This window comes from Calcarisporiella thermophila (genome assembly GCF_041956535.1).
Source record: "Calcarisporiella thermophila strain CBS 279.70 unplaced genomic scaffold VTP21scaffold_3, whole genome shotgun sequence".
NCBI lineage: Eukaryota > Fungi > Calcarisporiellomycota > Calcarisporiellomycetes > Calcarisporiellales > Calcarisporiellaceae > Calcarisporiella > Calcarisporiella thermophila.
In genome coordinates this window covers 94,018-106,171 of record NW_027192193.1, presented here as the reverse complement: position 1 = coordinate 106,171, position 12,154 = coordinate 94,018, and the positions used below count along the sequence as shown (strand labels likewise).

Sequence of the window (12,154 nt, the reverse complement as noted above, 5' to 3'; positions counted from 1 at the left end):
CGCACCCGTCACCATTGTGACCATCACCCGGGAGACTTCGTATCCTAGGACTTACACCCTAACATCCACTCCCGGCGTTCCATTAGTTACCCCTACTGACGTTCCATCTGGCGCTCCGGTCACCATTGTCACAGTAACTCCACCTTATCCTTCGGATTGTCCAACCGAAATTACAATGACCCAAACAATTACTGTGACAGAAACATGCGTAGATTCTCCTACTACCACCGTAACAGTATGTTGCTCTACACCATACTAATTAATCCTCGACTTTAATTTCTCCTAAAAATGTTTATCATAATTGTTTCTTTTCTCTCCTTTATTGTAAAATCCTAAACTGTTTATAGGTTGTGTATACATTGTATTATGCACTTTTTCTCGGAATAAAATATAAAAATAAATATATAAATATAAATATTAATTAATTTTGGACACATTCAAAAACGGTTAGGAGGATAAAGTCTTTGGTTGCGGTTTCTCTCTGTTCCCTTTGATTCTCTTGGAGCGAGGGTGTAGTCAATTCATTATTAAAGACTGGAAATTTCCTTTTGAAGTCTTTGAATGAGTGAATCGAAGACTCAAATGTGGCTTGTCATTACGACTTTCTCGTGGTATTCTATTTTACGACTTATTAGCCATGGTTCAATTCGGAGAAAGAGGAGTTATCTTATTAGACTCTTTCGCGATCATTTAGCCGCATCCTACTTACCTGCTTAACGAATGAAATCAATGTCGAATATTTTTTTCGACAGTATTTTGCTCTTCTTTTCCCAGGCACTCTTTTTCGCGGTAGGGTGGATCTTTCTCGTACAAAAACTTTTCCAAGACTATGAGGCGCCTTCTGACCGCCGCGGCGTACAGTTGGTATTTGCGCTCACATTCAGCTGCAGCTGCACACTATTCGAACTCATTATCATGGAAATTCTTAATATTTTATCTATTGGGTAAGTCCTTTAAAGCTCTCTATTTTTCCGCGGCCATTGCTAAAGATTATACAGCGCGAGATGGTTCCACTGGAAACTAGCACTCTCTGTCTTGTTATTCCACGTAATCATTCTTATACCTTTCTATCAATGTTATCTATTTTTAAGCCAAGCGCAGGAGGGTAATTATATTAATACACGGTGATGAAATTTCGATCATGTGATACTGAATACACTCCACATTCTAGGATTCTTGCGAAGAAATGCTTTACTATTTTCCCCACTTATATGGGCTGTGTATTTCTATTTGTTTTGGAAAGTTGGTGCTCATTTCCCAATTATGTCGACAGAGACTAGTGCTGGTAAGTAATAGTAGACGTAAATTCAGAGTTGTGTCCACGAGCAAATCCATTTCTCAAAAACGGTAGGATTTAATGAATTCGGGCTTAGTCGGGTGGGAGTACTTGGGGTGACTCTCATGGCAGTCCTTTCCGGGTTCGGTTCAGTGAACAGCCCTTACACAATGCTCTTCCTCTTTTTGAGGCCGGTAAGCGGAGCGGATATCCAGAGTGCTGAGAGGAAGTACGTAAGAATAATGGACATGATCACTGCGAAAAAAAAGCGAATTGCCTTGGCTGAAATGCGATATAAAGCCTCCACCGAGGTAATTATACTCGATTGTCAATATATGCTCGATAATCGATAAGAGCTCATCTCTCCTTTTCTATTAGCATTCTAGGATGGGTGGAATAATGCGTCGTGTATTTAGCAGCGTCGGAATGGGAACTAGCGGAGAGAGTAGGGCATTTATTTTCGAATCTACATCGTATATTTCCTCACGCGTACATTTCTTAATAGGCCTTAGTTCCCTAAAGGAAGAGGTCCAAATACTTGAATCACTCAGTCGTCAGTTATTCTCAGACATCGATGACCTCTACATGGAAAGAGTAAGAGCTTCTGTTTCAACTCTTCCGCTTGCTTTATTTCTCAGCGGTTTTTTGTCTAGGAAAAATTGATTATTGCACGGACTTGGAGGGGGAAATACTTTAACATATTGGGTTACATTTTTTCCATCTACTGTGTCTACAAACTAGTCATTGTGAGTTCAACAAGCCTGCTGGGCATTCGGTGATGGCCTAACCACGTTTCCGTCTCTAAATGTCTTGTTTTGATATAGGCCGCCACCAACATTATCTTCAACCGCATTGGATCCACTGATCCCATCACCAATGCGCTCACTCTTCTCATTAATCATATGAATGTAGACATGGATGTGCAATTTTGGTCACAACAACTTAGCTTCTTCTTTGTTGGAATCATTATTCTTTGCTCGATCCGAGGATTGCTCATTCAGCTAATGAAGGTGTGTACCTAGCAAAGTTGTTGGATTTGTATACTATATGATCCGAACACCAACCCATTCCTTCCGTAGTTCTTCAAGGCATTCTCAAGCAGCATCTCCCCGAGCAATGTTGTGCTATTTCTCGCGCAGATAATGGGGATGTACTTTCTGAGTACTGTGCTGTTGATGCGCATGAATTTGCCTCCTGAGTATAGGTTATTTGAGCCCCTCTTGATTTTGTTTTCTCTCTTCTGACCCTTCATACTTAACCTTGTCTATATTGGTTAGATTATCCGTGTCGAAAGCCCTTGGCGCTCTCGAATTCAACTTTTACCACAGATGGTTCGACGTGATCTATCTATTGTCGGGCATCGCAAGCGGATTCTTCCTATACTTTGTGCATCAGTCCAACAAAAACAATGTATTGATATCAGAAGGTCTTGAAGGGCGAAGCGGGAGAGTGAACTGGGGCGAATATTAAAATTGCTACACACCTTGCATCTGCTCGTCAACTGTTTATAAAGCCTATTTGTTATTCGTTTTTATTTCGCGCACGCCTCTTTTTTCCACCATTGTAGATACTGAATAAATTGTTTATTAGACACAAGTAGGATCTAATAATGCACGAATGTTGATCTTTTCCTACTCGAATTGGAAAATTTCTGAAGGACAAATAGTGTTGAAACATTTTTCCTATTCTTTTTAGTTCGAACGCGACTTTATCCTGATTTCTTTTTTTTTCTCTTTTCAAAATTTAGCTGAAGTTCCCCTCACTTGTTGTCGCTGTTGTTTTTGATATTTGTTTTAGTTCCCATCAAATACTACAGGCAATTGTGAGAGAATTTCTACCCAAGCTCTATTTCTTCACATTTACATTTTATATATATACATTAATTTAGAAAAAAAATCAATCAAAAACTCGCAATTAACGCGTTTTATTTCTTAATCATCCCTTCGATTTCATTAGCCCATTTCTTCCTCTTTTTCCTTCTTCCAGTTAAATCCTTTAGTTAGAACAATAGCAACCAATCATGGACGCCTACGAGAAAATGGAAAAGATTGGAGAGGGAACTTATGGTGTGGTATATAAGGCAAAAAACAAAACAACGGGTGCTATTGTGGCATTGAAGAAGATTAGGTTGGAGGCGGAGGACGAGGGAGTTCCATCGACTGCCATTCGCGAAATCAGCTTGTTGAAAGAGCTCAAGCATGAGAATGTGGTCAAGTAAGTGTTGATTCAAGATGGATCGTGTGCTCGATCTATTTATGTCTCACATACCTAATCCATCCTCTTCCCCCCTCCATATATGTTAGACTGTTGGATATTGTTCACAATGACACAAAACTTTACCTCGTATTTGAATTCCTCGACATGGTAAGTTATTTTTATATTTACAATGTGTCGACATTTTCAGATCTTGAGGTGTTATTTACTGTTACTAGGATTTGAAAAACTACATGGAGACAGCAGGGGCCGATGGATTGACGGCAAAACATATTAAAGTGAGTTTTTCCATAGTGATGAAGACAGAGCTGCTTTATAACCGTCCTATGCCACACCTAGAGCTATATGTCCCAACTCGTGCAGGGAGTTGCGTACTGTCATGCCCATCGTATCCTTCACCGTGACCTCAAACCAGGAAATCTGCTTATCAACAAGACTGGCAAGCTCACCATTGCCGACTTGGGATTGGCACGGGCATTCGGTATTCCAATGCGCACCTACACTCACGAGGTGGTGACGCTGTGGTACCGGGCTCCCGAAATCTTGCTAGGCTCACGGCATTACTCAACCGGCGTGGATATGTGGAGTGTAGCCTGTATCTTTGCAGAGATGGTCATCCGCCGTCCCCTATTCCCCGGTGACTCGGAGATCGATGAGTTGTTTAGGATCTTCAGGTTACCTCTCCACTAGATTCACTCTGAGACCACCATAGGCTAACCCTGATTGCATTTCATAGAGCTCTTGGGACACCCAATGAGAAGATGTGGCCGGGCGTTTCTCAATTACCAGATTACAAGGCGACTTTCCCATCATGGCAGCCGCAACCGCTCAACAAGATCATCCCCACTCTGGACGAGGAGGGACTTGACTTGCTGGCTCAAATGTTCGTCTACGACCCTGCTCGTCGCATCTCTGCCAAACGGGTAAGTGACTTCTTCTCTTTCACCCTTCTTTTCCTGCTCAATCTCACTTTTTTTTTCCTTGGCACTTGCTTCACCCTATAGGCCGCTAAACATCCGTATTTCAGTCATTAATTGTTATCTAGAAGAGCGACGAATAATGCTATATTTAGTTTGCCTCTCTCCATATTTAATCTTTGGAGAATTTTTTATTACTGATTTGTCTTTAGTATGTATTACGCATGCAACTTTAGTAGATATTTTTTTCTCTTTTTTTTTTTGTTATCCTTTCCCTCTCTTTGCTTTATCTATGCTGATATTTTCTGGTCAGCAGCATCGGCTTATAACTTTTTTCCTAATATCAATAAGTAAACAATATCTATAACGGGTCAAGTGGCGCAGTTTTGGTGGCAAATTGACTATTTTCAGTATGGAAAGGCGAGTTGCCTTAGGGAAGCAACAGCACACGAAGTACTGACACTGCTCAGGATGAACGGAATGGCGATCGGTTTTGCTTTCTACCTCTGTGTATTTGCATGTCTAGATTTGACCTCTATAAGCTGATTCAAAATCTACATCTCTAGCTCAGAATATCCGACAATTTGGTTGGGCATTTTTGCAAAAGCAAAGCATATCATTATTCGTGAAACTTTTTTAGTGCGTGCCACCTTAAGTTATTCAAGTGTAAGGAATTAGTAAAGTAATGGCCAGTGTATTCTCATCCACCATGAATACACAAATTTAAGGTTAAAGTTGATTAGGATCAAACCAAACTTTCTTGCAAGTGAACGAGTTTTTCGTGATTTTGAACTAATATAAACCGGCTGGAAGCCTGGTTATTCGGCCATGGCATCTGACGAGAACTAAAGAGATGCCCAGTCTTAAAGTGAAGGCGTCCTTTCAACCAATTTTAAGAGAAAAGTGAAGTAAACACGTTTTTGTCCTTAACCAAATGCAGAGCATGTCTGAAATTTTCTCACAGTGAAGGACGAAAAGTTATTATTATTTCCAACAAGCTAGATTAACCTAAAGAACAAAGTTAGAAATGGAGGGATGGGAAGGATCGGACGGTGTGCAGTCATGAAGAGTGAAGATTTACAGCCGCACTCCGGGAGTTTGCACGAGACGATTTAGTACTTAGAAAGCGTCCTTTATTGCTAAGCTAAGGTAAAAAGTCACATGTGATCCCTCTTCATAACTTCTTTTGGCGGATATCGTTGCGGATCGGAATGCGCAGCCCTTGTCTTGCAAAAACTTTGGAAAGCTCCGTCGATTCTATGAATGTTCAGATTCAACAACATTATGCAAAGGAGGGGTGTTTTGGGTGTTTTTTTAGCTCTTTTTATATTGAAATATGAAATCAAACCGAGAGAAGGGAACCAACCTGTCATGCCTGGGAATTTCTTCGCCGAATAAACTGTGAACACATCCGAGAACACGTGTGCAACGATTCGGGTGTTGCCTTCTGCGAGTTCTTCCCTATATATCCGGGCTCAAATTTAGCTAACAAGGAGGTACATCGAGTCCTCTTTATTCAGTCTCACCCTCCTATCTGCATCAGAGAAAATTTCATCCGGAATCGCCCTTCCACCCGGATCGAAAGGTCTGGGAAAACGAAAAAGCACCCTTGCTCACCACTTGGATCGCGCAGAAGGTTAGGCGAGGCGACCAGCGTACCCATGAGAATGCGTGTATTCGGCGCATCCGGAAGAAAATTACATTCCTCGCGCTTGTCCTCGGACCATAGAGTCGCATGCATGACGAAGAAGGGGCTGCGAATCATTCTATAGCGTAGATTAGATAGATAAGTTTGACAACGATCAGGACGAGAAATAATCGTTCATACTCAACCTATTATCTAATGCCCCTTTATTGTAGATGATTAGTTGGATGATAGGCGGCGGATCGATAGGCCGCCGATCTTTCTCTCCAAAACCGCACATGCGTGCATGGAGAGGCTGCTGTCGCACGATTAACTCAAAGGTCCTAGGAGAAGCATTTAGCCACAATTAATCTTGCCTCAGTATAGATAATTCATACAAGGGATTAATTACCTTTCGCCGCTGTACCTTCTTAATTTTTTTCCTTCTTTGCTAACAACGTCAGGAGAGTCAGAGGAATGGGTGCTCCCAAGAAAAGATGTGGATGCGGCCAAAGAAGCTAAAGGAGGAATGGGAAGAGAAGAAATGGGAGGGAGTCGAAAAGGCATAGGATTTATCGAATCTTGCTTATGATACAAATGTTGAGAGGGCTGGGAATGCTGAGAATGCTGAGAAACTACGGAATGAGATTGGGAATGCTGTGAATGAATTTGCTGAGAATGTTGATGCTGATGCTGATGCTGATGCTGATGCTGATGCTGAAGGGAATGTGGGTGTGAATATGGCTGCTGCGCAGGAGGAGAGGGTGGGCGAGAGCGGGTAGGGTCGGGGGGTTGTGGGGGGTTCATCGTGAGCCGTTAGTCGCCTATTCTTGTCATGGCAAAAGAGAGAACTGAGAGCTCGGCGAACGGCAGGGAAACTCAATCTTAAGCCGTGATTGAAAATATGACATTATTCATCGGTTTTATACTGCCTGTGATAAACCCTCTTTTTTGTTTTATTTAATTTTCCTCTCCCCACATGGACCTTGGCGAGCCAATTTCCCTGATTGCTCGCCTCCAATTGGATACCCACAGAATTGCGGATTTGACAATGCTGGGAAATAAAATAAAAACGGGGACAGCCAAATGCCCAAATGCCCAAATGCCCACCTAGAGAGGACACAGACAGTTAAACCCGGGAAAAAAAATTGGCGAGTGCTTCAAAGACTTCTCCTATGACAGCGGCCAGGTCTATTTATATAATCGTGGAGCAATCCGGCAAGGTCAAGATCAGCATCCAGAGGAAAAAAGGATCGGGATATAGCCAGGGTAAATTCGCGCCGAAAAACCAACTAAGATAGCTCCAAGAACTCAATGTGGATGGAAATCCCTGGTGGAGCTAGGGCGATCAGAGGTCTGAAGGATTATGTCAAGTTACAAGAAGGTGAGGCGGTGCGGGGTTCTTGAGACGAAGTAGAGCAACGAAGGAGAGAAATATCTCAACAACAGTCTGAATATTATTATAGCACACTTAAAATTGCTCAAATTCATCCTGTTTATTCTGTTTTGGTAAGGGACTCAAGCCATCTGATTTATAGAGGCCTCCCATTGACCACACATTTAAATCTAAAATTTGCAGAAAGAAGACGGGCGAATTAGGTGTACCCTACAAAAAACCCGCCTGATGAAAACAACTAGATTACATATAGAAGCATGTAGAAAGGATGGAGAATATTTGCGATTCTCTAAATTTTTGTAAACTCTTCACATATTTTTCACGATTTTTATAATAGGAGAGGGGTTTACAATTTATGAGGAATCGCAAACGTTCTCCATCCTTTCTACATGCTCCTATATGTAATCTAGTTGTTTTCATCAGGCGGATTTTTTGTAGGAATATAAGATGAACCGTTATATGCAAGAACAATACAAAGACACAATAGTGGGTTTCAAGATGATTTCTCGTCTACCCGCGAGATCGTCCATGCATAAAATCATCTAAAACAATTTGAACAATAGTTTAGTTAGCATCTTGGATCTTAGATAATGATGATATAAAAAAGCCAACCTGGCTAAAAATTTACTACAGAATGATGTAAAACTCGTATTAAAATAAGAACTAAGAGTGGAGCTGAAAACAGGCCTCATAATCACAGGATCCCCATAGTATTAGGGACCCGAGACCTTAGCCCAATCCAAATCTTTTTTTAGCGACTCACAAGCATTTTACTATAGAATCGGAGAAGTAAAATAGTGATATGTATGGCAAATACCCTCTTGTAGTAAGACGCTAGGCAAATATCCTAATTTACTAAAGCATGGTATGATTTCTCGTCACCATTTCCTTCAAGTTTGAAAGGTGTTGAGACCACTGGCCACTCCTTTCCAGTTTTGCTCAATTCTTTAATCGTATAAATGTATATTCAACGATTGAGTCGCTCGCTTTCTGCATTCCTATGCAAACACTAATTCATATCATTGAGGTAAGCGCATCAATAATAATGTTTGACCATTATTTGTGCTGTATTAAGGCAATGAATGGATGCACAATCATACAAACAGAATGTCATATAATTCAACCAAACTAAATGATATCACGATCATAATCTACTATTTCATAATGAACTCTTTCTTCTGCAATGGTAATGATATAGGGAACGGAAATATCCAGAGTATGTTTTTGGTATTGCTACCAAGTTGTGAGTATTTCCGTTCAATTCGAAGAGTGTGCTTTGTAAAAAATCCCATCCTCCTGAAATGTCGATATTAACTTCGAGGCCATTGCGAATGGAGTCCCCGTGGCAGAACTATTTGAACACGAAATTAGAAAACCGCAAAATTCGCAGCCAAGGTTTTTTTGAAGACACCTAAAGACGCTTGACCACTTCTATTTTCATTTCCACGTCCGGTTATGTTGTATGTGCCAAAGGAGACGTGGATTAGCTTTGAGTAATTGTTTCCAGTTTGAATTTAGTATACTGTATATTTATTCTCGAGAATTTGAAAAGAGCGGCTTTCATTGCTCTGTCAGAAAAGCTCGCCATTGGATATTCCAACCCATAGGCTCTCTCTCCATTGCTTGTTTTCGTCCTTTCATCCCCCTAATCTTGCCTGCCTATAATACTTGAACGCACCTCTCTTACACCCATTATTCCTTCTACATCCTAGCTTCGTTTGCCAATTTTTATATAAAATTATATATTGACTGCTATTATGACTTCATTACCGCCGCAGCATCATGTAGACAATCTCCCACACTTGTCGCTCACCGATCGGCGACCGGACACAAAAGGTATTCTTGATATAACCATTGCAGAGCAGGTAGATTTCCCAAATGGCTTTGTATGAGCTAAGGAGGACTGGAATTGCTTAATCGGCATTCATTTTTTTTTCTCTCCAGATACGCAAACATCTCCCACGCCGCTTCCGCCTCTCATCGAAATGGAGCCTCCTCTATAGCCTTGACCAGCATGGTATTAGTATGGCAACGCTTTACTACCGTGCTCGAGGAAAAGGCCCTTGCGTTCTGGTCATTCGTGATGCAGACGATATGATCTTCGGGGCATTTGTCAATGAAGGATTCAAAATGAAAACGAGCTACTACGGCACAGGGGAATGGTAAGATGAATAGCAAACAATACTTGAACTATTTAGGACCCGCTTTTGTGGAAAAATAATTGACGTCGCCTTTCCCCGTGAAACAGCTTTCTGTGGAAATATGAGCAGGAGTCGACCAAACAAGCAGGTGTGGTCAAAATTTACCCATGGACAGGGAAAAACGAGTACATGATCCTGAGCGAGCCCAATTTTATTGCGCTTGGCGGCGGGTAGCTATTGAACCCCTGTTTCCCTATTGACTCTCCCTCCTAACCTGAGTGCTACCTATTGTGTGTGTTTGTAGCGACGGCAAGTTTGGCTTGTGGATCAACGCTGGACTTGACCGAGGTCACAGTGAGCCGTGTCCAACCTTCGATAATGAGGTATTGTCCGGTAGTAAGGATTTCGAGTGTATGGAGCTCGAGGTCTGGGCCATCGGAAACTGAGCTTCATCGAGGATGGGTTTGTAGAAATACAGCGTATGCACCCGCTGTATCTATCTATCTTTCACATACATGAGGCTACATCTATTTCGGCTTGTACAAAACAATTCAATAAAAAAAACATTGGAAATTCTAGCGATTGGAGACGAGAAGGGTCTGCAATTGCGTGCACCTATGCCTTTTTGAGGATGATCGAGAGTGGCTTCTTTGCGTTAGGAGAAGAGCACGTTTATTTCTTGACTCTTGGCCATATGATGAGCTTGCTATTGAAATGCAATAATAGCAGTGCGCAGTCACTTATATTGAGGGTGTGTTGGGGGCTAGAGGAAAGCCTGCTGATTCTTTGAACCAGAAAATACACTCGTCGATATATGGCAACGGAGGCGTCGACCAATCCGGCGCTTCATTTCGATCATAACCTGTCAGCTAAGATTGCTTTAATTAAGACAGCCCCGCACGTGCAAGCTCGATTGTGTTAGGATGAGTGCGCTCGAGGCTACGCCGCGAGTCACTCCTATCCAGACCGTGAGAGGCCATGGGCTCTGGCGCCTTCACAGAATACTTCGGGTTGAGCTGCTGGGAGCGTGCTGTTGATGGGCTCTTTTTGAGCCTTTCTCCAGCGTAAGCCACCCATTGGAGTATCGATGCCGGAGCCTAAACTTGGGGGTTTGAACTCTAGCCTGGGTAATAATATTCGTTCCGAGAAATTAGAGGGAGAGTGCGTGGCCAATGGGAGTTTGTGTCATGAAACAATTTAATTGGAACCCGTGAATTCTAGCATCATTTAAGCAAGTTACCAGCGCGGCTTCTTTCTCCTTCTCCTACGCTAAATACTCTCTCTCTTGCCAGCTGGCACTGGATCCCAATCTTTACATATATCATCCTTGATTTTGGCTGGGCCATACCTCCCTGAGAACACTTTCTTTTGATAAGAATCTTGGGCAGTTTATTTGTTTTCGTTGTCCGGTACAACCCCCTCATTCATTATCCTTCTCTACGTGTCCCCCATCTTTCTTGATGAAAATGTCCCCCTTTCACTATTCTCTGTTTCTCTCCTTCAGTTTGCTCCTTGTGTTCCTCTCCGGAACACATGCTGCGCCAATAACCAGAAAACGAGCTGGTCTCGAACGGATGGAGGTGATTGTTGATCTAGGCCAAATTTCCCCCGCTAGCGTGGATTCCTTGCCCACTCTTCCGATGGCCATTGAAAAGCGGTCGAAGCATGGCGATGAGATGGGAGATAAACGGCGGAAAAGTAAGCACAAAACGAATAAGGGGAAAGAGGATGATATGAAGCATGTCAAAGCGAAAAAGGAAAAAGGGAAGCATAAACAGAAAAAGGAGAAGATGCACAAGAAGAAGCACGGAGGCAAACATTCATCATCGAAGTCTAAACATCATGATAAGAAGAAAAAGCAGCCCAAAGATCATAAAATGAGCAAGTCAGACAAGGAAATGTCCCCCAAGAAGATGATGGACGTCACATCCTCTGCCACTAAGGAGGAGGACACGCGGGCCACTGCTGCCAAAGATGAGAATGATGCTAGCGCTTCTCCTACTTCCACCTTATCTACAGCTACACCAACTTCTGTTGATACCCTACCTGCCTCTGCCACGCTATCCAGCGTACAGTCTGTAGCATCGCCTTCCTTTGTGTCGGCGGGTGAGCTCCAAGCAAGCCCAGTAATTGTGAGCGAATACGGGACACAAGCTAGTGCGCCCTCGGCGCCGGTATCTCCAACAGCCGTCTCGGCTGATCAACAAAGCGACGAGAGTGGATCTCCCACTCTTGCCGCGGAGCAAGCCGCTCAAACTAGTGCCGCACCAGTTCGACCAAACTACGGCCCATTTGCCATTTTCCCCTTTGGCCTTATCATTACAGGCAGCGTGCTTTTCGTCGGTACAACGGTGGTTCTGCTAGGCACCTATGAGCGCTACAAATCGCGCCAGGTCTACCGTCATCACCGTCAACTGGTTGCTAACTCAGCCACCGGCCTTGATTCAAACCCTTTCCACAATCGGGTGGAGAAGGCCGTTGTCATGAGGGCGATGACCATTGGACGCGGACCTCGATCCAACCATTTGCTAAAGCCCCCCGCACACTTGCTTCAACAGCAATGAACATCCTACTTTTCCCCTTCTA

General features: G+C 42.8%; 6 protein-coding genes across 6 annotated transcripts; 4 read left to right on the top strand and 2 right to left on the bottom strand.

The window, feature by feature from the left end:
- Positions 1–720: 720 nt before the first annotated feature.
- On the top strand, positions 721–2,746 carry VTP21DRAFT_6928 (uncharacterized protein; the record flags this gene model as incomplete). The annotated part of the gene is made up of 10 exons (XM_069397612.1): positions 721–944; positions 999–1,105; positions 1,172–1,285; positions 1,352–1,587; positions 1,655–1,721; positions 1,782–1,870; positions 1,930–2,022; positions 2,101–2,286; positions 2,356–2,480; positions 2,554–2,746. The coding sequence occupies 10 exons, from the start codon at positions 721–723 to the stop codon at positions 2,744–2,746; spliced, it is 1,434 nt and encodes a 477-aa protein (XP_069255155.1).
- A 550-nt stretch (positions 2,747–3,296) lies between these two features.
- VTP21DRAFT_6927 (uncharacterized protein) lies at positions 3,297–4,524 on the top strand (the record flags this gene model as incomplete). The annotated part of the gene is made up of 6 exons (XM_069397611.1): positions 3,297–3,490; positions 3,580–3,640; positions 3,709–3,768; positions 3,830–4,164; positions 4,227–4,413; positions 4,495–4,524. The coding sequence occupies 6 exons, from the start codon at positions 3,297–3,299 to the stop codon at positions 4,522–4,524; spliced, it is 867 nt and encodes a 288-aa protein (XP_069255154.1).
- Positions 4,525–5,581: 1,057 nt separating this feature from the next.
- VTP21DRAFT_6926 (uncharacterized protein) lies at positions 5,582–6,838 on the bottom strand (the record flags this gene model as incomplete). Its single annotated transcript, XM_069397610.1, has 5 exons — positions 5,582–5,664; positions 5,774–5,868; positions 5,934–6,173; positions 6,241–6,375; positions 6,444–6,838. The coding sequence occupies 5 exons, from the start codon at positions 6,836–6,838 to the stop codon at positions 5,582–5,584; spliced, it is 948 nt and encodes a 315-aa protein (XP_069255153.1).
- Positions 6,839–9,184: 2,346 nt separating this feature from the next.
- On the top strand, positions 9,185–10,014 carry VTP21DRAFT_6925 (uncharacterized protein; the record flags this gene model as incomplete). The annotated part of the gene is made up of 4 exons (XM_069397609.1): positions 9,185–9,292; positions 9,372–9,589; positions 9,676–9,798; positions 9,873–10,014. 4 exons carry the CDS (start codon positions 9,185–9,187, stop codon positions 10,012–10,014), a joined length of 591 nt encoding a protein of 196 aa, XP_069255152.1.
- Positions 10,015–10,525: 511 nt separating this feature from the next.
- Positions 10,526–10,992, bottom strand: VTP21DRAFT_6924 (uncharacterized protein; the record flags this gene model as incomplete). The annotated part of the gene is made up of 2 exons (XM_069397608.1): positions 10,526–10,686; positions 10,809–10,992. The coding sequence occupies 2 exons, from the start codon at positions 10,990–10,992 to the stop codon at positions 10,526–10,528; spliced, it is 345 nt and encodes a 114-aa protein (XP_069255151.1).
- A 42-nt stretch (positions 10,993–11,034) lies between these two features.
- VTP21DRAFT_6923 (uncharacterized protein) lies at positions 11,035–12,132 on the top strand (the record flags this gene model as incomplete). Its single annotated transcript, XM_069397607.1, has 1 exon — positions 11,035–12,132. The coding sequence occupies one exon, from the start codon at positions 11,035–11,037 to the stop codon at positions 12,130–12,132; it is 1,098 nt and encodes a 365-aa protein (XP_069255150.1).
- Between the last annotated feature and the right edge of the window lie 22 nt (positions 12,133–12,154).